Below are 13,180 nucleotides of genomic sequence, written 5' to 3' on the forward strand. Positions count from 1 at the left end.
GCTCTAGAGTGAAGTGAACCAAAGACAAACTGATTTTGTGAAAATCCAGTGAAAAATCAGAGCACCTAATTTTGAACACTAAGGATATGAAGTTTATTCCACTTTCACAAAAGACAGTTAAAACCCAAATACGTAGATGCTAACAAAAAGAGAAAATGCTGGAAATACTCAGCAGGTCTGACAGCATCTGTGGAGAAACAAGAGTTAATGTTTTGAGTCCTTATGACCCTTCTTCAGAGCTATTTAATTTCCAGTAACTAAACCCCAGTTTAATCTCTTTCCTGCCTCATAACCAAATCAGTTTAGTTCACACTGAATTAGGAATGTGTTTTTTAAATGTTTTTTCTTTCAGATTTCCAGCATCCGCAGTATTTTCCTTTTTGCATAAATGCTAATTCTGACTGGATCGTTTCGATCAACTGGAAGAAGAAAAAAAATAATTGCCTGAAAACCAAATGCCTTTCCAGGGTAAAATAATACTAAAATCAGAGACTGTTCACCTTCCTCAAAGTTGCAAGTTTAATGTGCAAAAACACTGCAATTTCTGTCACTTGACTTTGCGGTGCATTATTTTTACTCCCTTCCATGGTTTCATCATCGTCGTCATCCCATTGAATTGCCTGGGATTTACATTCCTTCAGTTCTGGTCAAATCTGATCAGAAGACACTTCGGCGGAGAAGAAAAGAGATGACGTTTTGAGTCCTCATGACCCTTCCACAGAACTGAGTGAATATAAGGAGAGGGGTGAAATATAAGCTGGTTTAAGGTGGGGGGGGGGGGTGGGGGGCAGGGGGAGAGAAGGGGGGGGGGGTGGTGTGGTTGTAGGGACAAGCAAACAGTGATAGGAGCAGACAATCAAAAGATGTCACAGACAAAAGAACACAGAGGTGTTGAAGGTGATATTATCTAAACGAATGTGCTAATTAAAATGGATGGTAGGGCACTCAAGGGAAGAGATATGGCTGTGAAAGTGGGTTTTAGTAAACACCTTGTCAAACATCAGGAGAGAAATGGAAAGCAATGAAGATGAACAAGGCAAAAGAGAGATACGGAAATCTTGTTGCAGAGAGGAACAAAACTTCTTCAAGGTAGGCATTTCTTGAAGAGGAGTGGCAGTCAATTAAACACAGAGATAAAAACAAAAAACTGCAGATGCTGGAAATCCAAAACAAAAAACAGAATTACCTGGAAAAACTCAGCAGGTCTGGCAGCATCGGCTGGAGAAGAAAAGAGTTGATGTTTCGAGTCCTCATGATCCTTCCACAGAACTGAGTGAATCTTCAAGAAATGCCTACCTTGAAGAAGTTCTGTTCGTCTCTGCGACAAGATTTCCGTATCTCTCTTTTGCCTTGTTCACCTTCATTGCTTTCCATTTCTCTCTTGGTGTTTGACAAGGTGTTTACTAAAACCCGCTTTCACAGCCATATCTCCTTTCCTTGAGTGCCCTACCATCCATTCTTAATTAGCACATTTGTTTAGATAATATCACCACCTTCAACACCTGTGTTCTTTTGTTCTTTTGTCTGTGACATCTTTTGATTATCTGCTCCTATCACTGCTTGCTTGTCCCTACAACCACCCCACACCACCCCCCCAACTTCTCTTTCTCCCCCCCCCCCCCCACCTTAGACCGTCTTATATTTCACCCCTCTCCTTATATTCACTCAGTTCTGTGGAAGGGTCATGAGGACTCGAAACGTCAACTCTTTTCTTCTCTGCCGATGCTGCCAGACCTGCTGAATTTTTCCAAGTAATTCTGTTTTTGTTTTGGATTTCCAGCATCCGCAGTTTTTTGTTTTTATCTCTGATCAGAAGACGCTGCTGCTATTGTTACACGGACCCTGCCTTCTGATTGGAGATCCCCGGGGCGCGCGTGCCCGACTTTACGCGCTACGTCACGGGGGCGTCTGGAGGGGAGAACAACATTGGCATTGTTGTTGTGAGGACGGCGTTGGTGACGTTGCTGCTCCGCGTCGCATGGTGGCCGCGACCCTGCTGGGGGGTGGGGGGGGAGGCGGCGACGAGAGGCAGTGCGAGGAAGAGGAGGAGGCGGAGTCAGAATCGAGCTGCGCGAGCGGCGGCGTTCCATTGTCGCACAGGAGGTTGCCGGGGTTCTACGTCGCGAGCGCTGCCGCGTCGGCTTGTAAACAGATGCTGGCACGTGATGTGAGGAGTCCGCATTGTCTCGGAGATCTTTCTGGAGAACCGGCTGGAGGGGGCGGGGGGGAGGAGGGGAAAGAGAGAGAGAGAGAGAGAGAAAAAAACCCGTCGCGCGTTGAGCAGCGGGGGCAGCGAGACGGCACCGGAGGGACTTGGAGCGGCCGCGCACCATCGGGGGTCTGGATGGTGGGATACTTGCAGCTGAGAGGGGGGACAGGAGGAGGGGGAGGAGGAACGGTTGGAGCCAAGATGGCTGGTCCAGCTCAGAACTTGTAACGGATGTGTCTGTTCTTCTCTCCTCTACTTGGGGGGGGGGGGGGGGGGGGTTTGTTTACTTTTTTTTACCTTTTCTTATTTTGGGGTGGGGGAGGGGGGAGAGGGAGTAGATGATGTCATTCGCCGTGGAAGACAATTTGGAGTCGGACTGGGTGGCCGTGCGACCCAACGCCTTCGACGAGAAGGAGAAACACAAGTTTGTTTTCATCGTAGCCTGGAATGAAGTGGAAGGAAAGTTTGCCATAACCTGCCACAACAGGACGGTCCAGAGGAAGAGAATTGGGGCGAGGGACCCGTGGCCAAGAGGGGATGGGGAGGAGGAGGAGGGGGCCCAGAAGTCGCAGGGGCCCCTGGCCAGCGGGAGTCCAGCTCGAGGAGGTGCTGGGGCCAAGAGTCCAGCTCGAAGTGGGACTGGGCTCAGAAGCCCAGCCCGAGGAGGGACCAGCATCAAGAGCCCAACTGCAAGGGAGGCTGGAGTCAGGAGTCCATCTCAAGGAGGACCGGGGCTCCCTGAGGCTGCTTGGGGGGATACCAGAGTGATGGATTACGTTGCGAGTGAGGCTGATGTTTCCGGCCCAGTTCGAGATGCTGCCTGTGTTCAAGATTCTGCCCCAGCAGCTGATAGGGAGCAGGACCAAGAAAAGGATATGGTGATACCGGATGACTGTAGTTGGGCTGGACTGTTCTCCTTCCAGGATTTGAGATCCATTCATCAGCAACTTTGTGCCGTAAGTTCAGAGTTAGAACCTTGTTTACCAGTGTTTCCTGAAGAGCCCTCAGGGATGTGGTCAGTGCTCTTTGGAGCCTCTGAGGTGATTGATGGAGAGATGGACTCACTCTGCTTACAGCTTCAAGTTTACCTTGGCCATGCTCTGGATGTTTGTGGATGGAAAATTCTCTCTCATCTCCTGTTCACTGAAAACGATAACCCAGACGAGTATTATGAGAGCTTGAGTGAGCTGAGGCAGAAAGGATATGAGGAGGTATTGCACAGAGCCAAGAAACGATTGCAGGAGGTGAGACTACTTTTTTTAAATATGATAAAAGTCCATTTCATTTTATTTAATTCTTTAATGATATTAGTCTTACTTTCCCAATACCATCAAACCTGGTTAATGATGGCCATCCAAATAGGTTAATAGGGATCAATATCTATGTTTTATATTGAGCAACTTCCATTTGATGAATCGCTAATTAGGTCAGAAGCATTCTGATATGTTTGCTGTTGGAATTGGAGAACAATCTTTTTTTTGTTTTTGTTAATACCTGTTATTGGAGTGTAGGTTGTGGCTCAGTTGCTCATACTCTAGTCCCTCGATCAGGATGTTGTGGGTTCAAGTCCCACTGCAGAATATGAGCACAAAAATTGAAGTTCAGTACTGACAGAGTGCTGCACTGCCTGAGTGTGCCATCGTTCAGATGAGATGTTTAAACGAGAACCTGTCTGTCTGCCCTCTTAGATGGATGTAAATGATCCCATTACTTTATTATGAAGAAAATCTGGGGAGTTATCTCTGGTGTCTTGGCCAATATTTATCCCTCAGTCAACATCACTAAAATAGATTATCTAGTAATTATCGCAGTGCTGTTTGTGGGAGATTGCTGTGCACAGATTCCCTGCCGTGTTTTCTACATTACAGTAGTGATTACACTTCAATAAAAAGTGCTTCAGTAGCTGTAAAGTGCTTTTAAGATGTTCTATAGTCATGAAAGGTGCTATATAAATGTCTTTTTTAATAGTTTCTTAGGTTTCATTGCCAGCAAAATGGCCATGGAGCTTGCATTCTACAAACTGATTTGCTTAACAAGACCTATTTAATCATACAATTTGTAAAGGCCTATCTTAATCCTACATCAAACTTAAGTCTGAACACTGGACTGTAGAGCACACTGTGTACGTTTGTGAACCATTGCATCTCTTTATTTTAAGCTTTTTCTGTCTGCCACCTGTTGATTTACATGATGGAAATGTGATCTCCAACCTTGGGAGGTCAAACTCTTCCGCAAACATAGCTATATCTTCATAGAATAGCCTTAGGCTGGTAGTGACAAATAAAACCAGCTGTTCTTAACACCTGTGAAATTTATAATGCCTCAGATTTTAACCCGTTTACAGAGGAATCAAAAATCATATGTTCAACCTTATGTCCTGTACTTTGCATTTCAAACTTCTGCATATTCACTGAATTATTTCACTGAATCATTGACATAACTTTATTGCTGTCAGTAAGGCAGAATTTGTTCTCTTGTGGAATTTGGTTGACGTTTGTGCATGTACTATATACCAGATAAGAATTTTAGAATAAAAGGCACTTGAAAAATTCTTGCTTTAGACAGTATTGGTCCCCCCACCATGCAACACAAAATAATTTCCTAACTTAGACCACCAACAGATCTGCTCCTGTTGTCTATTGGTGTGTTCATCTGTTCCCAACTATCCGTTGAGAAGAAACACAGTGTAGACTATTACAGGTGTTAAACTGCATTCTGCTCTCAGTTGCAGAATTTAGCGCATTGGTGATTTGGGTCACTAAGAACTATTTTTGCATTATATGCACCAAATTCATATTTCTTAAAATTTCTTAGCTAAAATTTGCACGCACATGTGTACTCTTCCTTCCTCATATGCACATTGCCATTTTTGTTTTAACAGAAGTATGCTTGTATCGGTATATATGATTTAATTTTTGATTTTCTAATTTGAATTTCACACAGGAAATCCTGTGTTATTTTCCCTCTGGGTGCCTGCATTTCTGCAGTCTATACTATTTGTGTGTTCCTTTTTCCTCTCTTGGATGTAGTCAAGCTTTAAAAAAAATCTTTGCATCAATTCTGTCTTTTTTGCACCCCAACATGTCAGTGTACAAATCACTTCCATAACTTTGGCAAGGAATCTAAATTTATGTCTTATGTACTGGACTTGATGATATCTTTATCAATATAGATCTTCTCTGAGGAAGATACAAGAAATCTCCCAAATTTTGAGATCCAAGGGACTAGGGAGGATGAGGAATTGAGGGGAATTACTGTAAGTAAGAAGGTTGTATTGGAGAAATTAACGTGGCTGAAGGTTGATAAGTCCCCAGCCCCTGATATTCTACATCCCAGAGTGTTGAAAGAGGTATTTATGGAGATATGGATGCATTGGTGATCATCTTCCAAAATTCTATAGATTCTGGAACAGTTCCTGCAGATTGGAAGGTAGCAAATGTCACTCCACCATTTAAGAAAGGAAGGAGAGTGAAAACAGGGAAATACAGACCTGTCAGCCATACAACAGTAGCAGGAAAAATTACAGGATCTATTCCAAAGAATGTGATAAATGGGCATTTGGATAATAATATAAAATAAAAGCAAAATACTGCAGATGTTGGAAATCGAAAACAAAAACAAAAATAGCTGGAAAAACTCAGCAGGTCTGACAGCATCTGCGGAGAGGAATACAGTTAACGTTTTGAGTCCGAATGACTCTTCATCAGAATTAAAGAAAAATAGAAATGAGGTGAAATATAAGGTGGTTGAGGGGGGTGGGACAGATAGAGCTGAATAGAGGGCCAGTGATAGGTGGAGGCAAAGAAGAGATTGCCAAAAGATGTCATAGACAAAAGGACTAAGGGGTGTTGACGGTGGTGATATTATCTAAGGAATGTAAGACAATTAAAAAAAAATGTCTATATGTAGTCCCTCTTGTTCAAAAAACTACTGTCAGTGCTTGAACCTAGGACAAGGAAAAAGTTAGAATAAAAAGCTGCAATTGAGTTATGAAGGCACAGCAGGCTGTGTGGTGGCTTTCTGTCTAATTTGTGATTCTGAAGCTGTTTTTGGTTTTGTTTGACTAGAATTAATTTAATTCCTTGGATGTTATGCATTTTAGCACCATAGTTTATGTAGCTGAACATTGCTTAATCCAAATTTATTTTTGTTAATGAAAGCATTAATTGTCAAGTCCAAAATTTACTATTTTTATTTGCAGACTTCCAAAATTTGCAGGTTTTTTTTTTAGAATTTGACCATCTATTCTAGTTCTGTTATATAATTTACGCTAGCAAATTGGTTGCTGGGGTGTCTGTCTCTTTACATTAGTTTCATCAAAAATCTACCGCATAGATATATTGTGAATATTTCATACTTGATGGTCCTGTGTAAATGCCACCACTTTAAATGACTGAACCTGTATGGCACATGCCTTTTGCAATCAGGAGTACCAAAACTATGGAGCGTTAAAGCTGCCTCTCACAGTAATTTGTTGTGTCCTGTAGTGAACACATGCAAGAATTTTGACTGTGTTGTTCAAGTTGAGCTTAACCATGAGTTTTTATTCTTTCATGAGATGCGAGCACCGCTGGCAAGGCCAGCATTTGTCATTCATCTTTAATTGCCCATGGGAAGATGGTGGTGAGCCACCTTCTTGAACTGCTGCAGTCTGTCAAGTGTGCTGTTAGGAAGGGAATTCCACATTTTTGACCCAGTGACAGTGAAGGAATGGCGATATAGTTCCAAGTCAAGATAGTATGTGACTTTGAGGGGAGTTTAGAGATGGTGGTGCTGTCATGAATCTGATGTCCTTGAGGGAGTAGAGGTCGTGGGTTTAGAAGGTGCTGTCAAAGGTGGCTTGGTGAGTTGCTGCAGGGCATCTTGCATATAGTGTACACAGTGGAGAGTGCGAGAGGAGGATCCTGGGACAGACAGTCAACAGCACCTAGAGGAGAGTGCAAGAGGAGAATGCCGAACCAGGCAGTCAGCAGCACCTAGTGGAGAGTGCAAGAGGGAAACCCTGGGACTTGAGCACACGGAGAGCGGACTTACGTGAGAAGAGCAGCAGCGGCGGGAGATAAAAACCAGCGGCAGAATGCCCCTTCAACCTGTTTCTACCTGATAGAGCTGAAGTGTGAGATCACAGGAAAACACGTAGGTATTGGTGGGTATCTCTTCTGTGTCTCTTTTGATTGGCCAAGTGGTTTAATCAGGAGATGTTATTAAAGCTGAAATGTACAGTTAAGAAATTCACTTTTAAAATATTTAACATCCAAATTAATTAAATAGAATAGAGATGGCTGGGCAAGCGATGTGTTGCAGCTGTAGTATGTGGGAACTGGTGGACGCTGGTGCGATCCACGGTGACCACATCTGCAGCTGCTTGCGGAACTTTGGCTCAGGGTTGATGAGCTGGAGTCTGAGCTACAGACACTGCGACACATTGGGGAGGGGGAGAGTTACATGGACACCGTGTTTCAGGACATGGTCACATCCCTTAGATTAACTGTATCAAATTTGGACTGTTGTCAGGGACAGGATAGTGTGACTGTGAGTGAGGCAGGTATGAGGATCCAGAATTTAGCTTTGGAGGAGCCTCAGCCAGTGCCCTTGTCCACACCGGGAACAAGAACCTTGTACCGACTGGACAAGGGCACAGACTGCAGGGAGGATGAATGAACTGACCATAGCATCGTGGTCATTCAAGTGCGGGTGAAAAGAGAAATGTAGTAGTAATAGGGGATAGCATAATTAGGGAAATAGATGCTGTTCTCTGCAACGAAGACAGAGAGTCCCGAAGGCTGTGTTGTCTACCCAGTGTCAAGGTTAAGTACAGCTCTTCTGGGCTGGAGAGGAATTTGGAGTGGGAGGGGAGGGATCCAGTTGTCGTGGTCCACGTGCAAATTGGCGTAGGGTAAATAAGGTTGGAGAGGTAAACGCATGGCTCAAAGTTTGGTGTGGGAGAAATGGGTTCCGATTCTTGGGGCACTAGCACCAGTACTGGAGAGGGAGAGAGCTGCTCCATTGGGACGGGCTTCATTTGAACCATGCTGGGACCAGTGTCCTGGCAAATTGCATAACTAGGGTTGTAGGTTGAACTTTAAACTAATTAACTGGGGGGAGGATTCAATTGAAGGGAAGTTTAAAAAATCAAAAAGAAACAAGAGAGCAGAGGTGCAGGGTAGTGAAGAGACAAACGATAAAGTGTGATAGGAAGGGGCTGAAAATATAAGCAGGAGAGTGCAGCAGAAATTAGAACTGGAATGAGTAATAATGGTAAAAGGTCAAAGCTTAAAGCTCTTTATTTGAATGCATGCAGCATTTGTAACAAGATAGATGAATTGATGGCACAAATAGGAATAAATGAATATGACGTGATAGTTATTACAGAGATGTGGTTGTAGGGTAACCAAGATTGGGAACACGATATTTAAGACTATTCGATGTTCTAGATAAATAGGCAAAAAGAAAAAGGGGGTGGGGTAGCTTTGTTAATAAAGGAAGTTGGTAGTGCGATGGTGAGTAGTGATATAGGTGCAATAGATCATGATGTGAAGTCAGTTTGGATGGAAATGGGGAATAGCAAGGGGAAGAAGTCAAGGATGGGAGTTGTGTATAGGCCCCCAAAGAGTTGCCCCACTGTAGGACAAAATATAAATTGGGAAATAATGGAGCTGTGTAAGAAGGGCGCTGCAATTATCATGAGTTGTTTTAATCTGCATATTTACTGGACAAGTCAGATTGGCAGGGGTAACATGGAAGATGAATTTATAGAGTGCATCAGGGATTGTTTCTTAGACAGTATTGTTGCAGAGCCTAACCAGGAAAAGGCTATTTTAGATCTAGTAATGTGTAATGAGTTGGGATCAATAAGAGATATCGTAGTTAGTAGCGATCACAACATGGTAGAATTTCAAATTCAGTTTGAGGGTGAGCAACATGGGTCTCAAACCAGTGCCCTCAACTTAAATAAGGGTAATTACAGAGGTATGAAGAAAGAGTTGTCTAAAGTGGGCTGGGAAAATAGACTAAGGGGAAGGTTAGTGGCTGAGCAGTGGCAGGCATTTGAGCAGTTATTTCATAACGCTCAGCAAAAATTTATGCCAGTCAAAAAGAAGGACTCGATGAGAAGGATGAACCACCCATGGTTAACAAAGATGGTCAAGGAGAATATCCAATCAAAAACTAAGGCATACAAAACAGTGAAAACTAGTGGTAGGCCAGAGGATTGGGAATTTTAAGAGGGAGAAAATTGATTATGAAAGTAAATTGGCAATAAATATAAAACCAAACAGTAAGAGCTTCTACGGGTATATAAAAAGAAAAAGAGTGGCTAAAGTGAGCGTGGGACCCTTTGAGGATGCAGCTGGAAAATTGATAATGAGGAACAGTGAAATGGCAGATAATTTAAACTATTTTGCAACAGTCTTCACAGTGGAGGACACGATAAATATCCCAAAGATATCAGATGTAGCTCATTTGGATTTCCAGAAGGCATTCGATATGGTGCCACATAAAAGTTTATAGCTCAAGATAGGAGCTCACGGTATTGGGAGTAATATATTAGCATGAATTGAGGATTGGTTAACACATAGAAGACAGAGTTGTGATTAATGGGTCTTTTTCAGGTTGGAAAGATGTAATCAGTGGAGCGCCACAAGGATCAGTCCTGGAGCCTCAATTATTTACTATCTCTATTAATGACTTGGAGGAGGAGGCATAGTGTAATGTATCCAAATTTGCTGACTATACAAAAATAGGTGGGAAGGCATGTTGTGATGAGGACATAAGGAATCTGCAAAGCGATATAGGTTGAGTGAGTGAGCAAAAACTTGGCAGATGGAGTTTAATGTTGGAAAGTGTGAGGTTATGCACTTTGGTAGGAAGAATCAAAAGGCAGACTATTATTTAAATAGCTAGAGACTCCAAAAAAGTGCAGCACAGAGGGATCTGGGTGTTCTTGTACATGAAACACAAAAAGTTAGCATGCAAGTACAGCAAGTGATTAAGAAGGCAAATGGAGTGTTGGCCTGTATTGCTAGGGGGTTGGAGTTTAAAACTAGGTAAGTCTTGTTACAACTGTAACAGGGTGTTGGTGAGGCCACACCTGGAGTGCTATGTACTGTTTTAGTCCCCGTATTTAAGAAAGGATATACTGGCATTGGAGGCAGTTCAAAAGAGATTCACTAGGCTCACTCCTGGGATGAAGAGGTTGACTTATCAAGAATGGCTAAACAGGTTAGGCCTTTACTCATTAGACTTTAGAAGAATGAGGGGTGATCTTATTGAAACATATAAGATTCTGAGGGAGATGTTGAGAAGATGTTTCCACTAGTGGGCAAATCTTGAACTAGGGGATGTAGTTTTAAATGAGTGTCCCCTTATTCTGTAACTGAGATGTGAAGGAATTTCTTCTCTGAGTGTATGTCTGGAAGTATTTAAAGAGGAGGTAGATAGATTTTTGAAATATCGGGGAGTTGAGGGCTATAAGGAGCTGGCATGAAAGAGGGGTTGAGGCCTGGGGCAGATCAGCCATGATCTTATTGAATGGTGGGGCAGGCTTGAGGGGCCGAATGTCCTACTCCATTTCTTATGTTATGCTGCCACTATACACTGGTGGTGGAGGGAGTGAATGTTTAATTGATGGTATTGCCACTGAATGTCAAGCAGAGATGGCTAGATTCTCTCTTGTTGGAGATGATCATTGCCTGGCTCGTGCATGGTGCAAACGTTACAGTTCTTAACTAACAAATTCTGTTTTCACCTTTTTTTTAATACTACAGAAATAACAGACACACTAACCTCTGCACAAATTGTTCAAATTTCCCAATAAAAATCTACGATGTGGGGTTAAAGAGGAAACCGTTCCGTTGTTGGAGTTACATTTGACAAAGGAAAAATGATTTGTCAAAGGCTGATCATGACAGCCCCAGGGCATCATTGCAGGAATTCCTCAGGGAATATCCATGGCCTAAGCATCTTCAATTGCTTCATTAATGTCCTTCCCTATATTATTAGGCTGGCAGTAGGGACTGCTTGCTGTCAATTATGTAGAGTTAATCTCCATTCACACCTCTTCCAGTAAGATAGTAGCTCATGCCAAATTTGGATGGACAAGTGGCACGGAGCTTCAGTTCTGCTGAAGGGTCATGAGGACTCGAAACGTCAACTCTTTTCTTCTCCGCCGATGCTGCCAGACCTGCTGAGTTTTTCCAGGTAATTCTGTTTTTGTTTTGAAGTGGCACGGAGCGTTCATGCTACACGAGTGTCTTGTACTGTCCTGTATTGAACAAGTGAAAGCCCAGCCAACTCTCCTTGACCCTCAGTGCCATCAGGTTTGCTGAATCCTTCCCAAACAACATCCTGGTGATCACTATTAACCAGAAGCTGAACTAACTCAGCCATATGAACACTAGTTATAAGAACAGGACAGAATTGGGTGAAGACTAGCTCACTGCATGCCCCTTAAACCACTCCTCCATCTACATTTCTTGTCAGAAGCATGATGGAATATTTGCTACTCACTTAGATGGGTATAGATTCAGAGCCAAGCTCAATAACATTGAGAACTGAGCAGTTCACTTGATTAGTGCTCCTGCCACTGGACTTAGCATCCATGCCCTCTGGCACCCTAGTGCACTGTAGTTGTTGTATGTATGATTTAAAAGATCCACTGCAGCAACTCACTGAGGTAACTGTGAAAGCATCTCCTTCCCCCATGGCCTCTTCCAGTTAAGAGCAGCAATGTTTTGGAAACACCATCAGCTCCATTTTCCTCTCCAGTCACACATGAACCTGATTTGGATATACGTAATTGTTACTGGGTCAGAATTCTCCAATTCCCTACCGAACGCTGTTGTGGCAGGAACATCAGGGGAGGTCCACAGCACCATATCAGAACAGCTGTGGTTGGAATAAAATGTGGCTTTGTCTGCATTGCCCACATAAAATAATTATAGCACAGAAGGACGCCATTTGGCCCACTGAGTTCATGCCGGCTCTCTGCAAAGCGTTCTCGGCTAGTCCCACTTCCCAGTCCTCTGCCCTTTCCCTGTAGCCCTGCTTGTTTTTTCTCTATCTAATTCCCTTTTGAAAGCCCTTTTGAATCTGTCTCCACCACACCCTCGGGCATGCCTCCCAGAACTTAATTGCTTACTGTGTAAAAAGGATAAGTTTTTCCTCATGTTGCCTTTGGTTCTTTTGCCATACACCTTAAATCAGTGTCCTTTGGTTCTTGACCCTTCCACCAATGGGAACAACAACTCCCTATCTGCTGTGATCAGACTGGTCATGATTTTGAACACCTCTATCAAATTTCCTTTCAAACTTTCCTAAGGAGAGCAGCCCCAGCTTCTCTAATCTATCCATGTAACTGAAGTGCCTCATCTTTGGAACCATTTTGTAAACCTTTTCTGCACCACACTAACTGCATTACCCTCATCGTCATTCTATTACTTCATCAAAAAAAAATCAATCAAGTTGAATTTGTCCTTAATTAATTTGTGCCAGCTTTCCTTAACTAATGCACATTTGTCCAGGTGACTGTAATTTTGTCCTGTATTTTCATTTCCAAAAAGCTTTCCCACCAACTAAGTTAACCTGACTGGCCTGCATTTACTGGACTTACGCTTGCAAGCTTTTTTGAATAAGGGTTATTCAAATGGTACAGTGTTTATGCTTGTCGTTGGAAGTTTCTTACCACTGAGATGCGGATTGTGGCATTTTGTGTTTATATAACCTCTCAGACTACTGATGCCTGACATTCAAGATAGCAGTCCAGAGGCATTGCATCACAAATTTGTCTACCTTACTGCTTGTAAATGATTGACGAACTGCTGTATCACTTGGGCTTCAGTTGCTTGTTTTTGTTATACAGTGTTTTCCAGTTAGATACTCTGCATTGTAAATTACTGTGGAGTGTCAAAGATTTTTCAACACACAACTTTGGATGAATGTTCACTTGCATTTTCTCTATTTTATTCCTTTCAA

General features: G+C 42.9%; 1 protein-coding gene across 1 annotated transcript in view; it reads left to right on the top strand.

The window, feature by feature from the left end:
* Nucleotides 1-2,546: 2,546 nt before the first annotated feature.
* The window catches only part of jmy (junction mediating and regulatory protein, p53 cofactor), a 145,107-nt gene continuing 134,473 nt past the window's right edge, over nucleotides 2,547-13,180 (top strand). The window contains exon 1 of the mRNA XM_041185666.1: nucleotides 2,547-3,453. Within this exon, the coding sequence (XP_041041600.1) occupies nucleotides 2,548-3,453 (906 nt within the window). The 5' untranslated portion in view covers nucleotide 2,547. The remainder of the gene's footprint in view (nucleotides 3,454-13,180) is intronic.

This window comes from Carcharodon carcharias, chromosome 4 (assembly GCF_017639515.1).
Source record: "Carcharodon carcharias isolate sCarCar2 chromosome 4, sCarCar2.pri, whole genome shotgun sequence".
NCBI classification, from domain to species: domain Eukaryota; kingdom Metazoa; phylum Chordata; class Chondrichthyes; order Lamniformes; family Lamnidae; genus Carcharodon; species Carcharodon carcharias.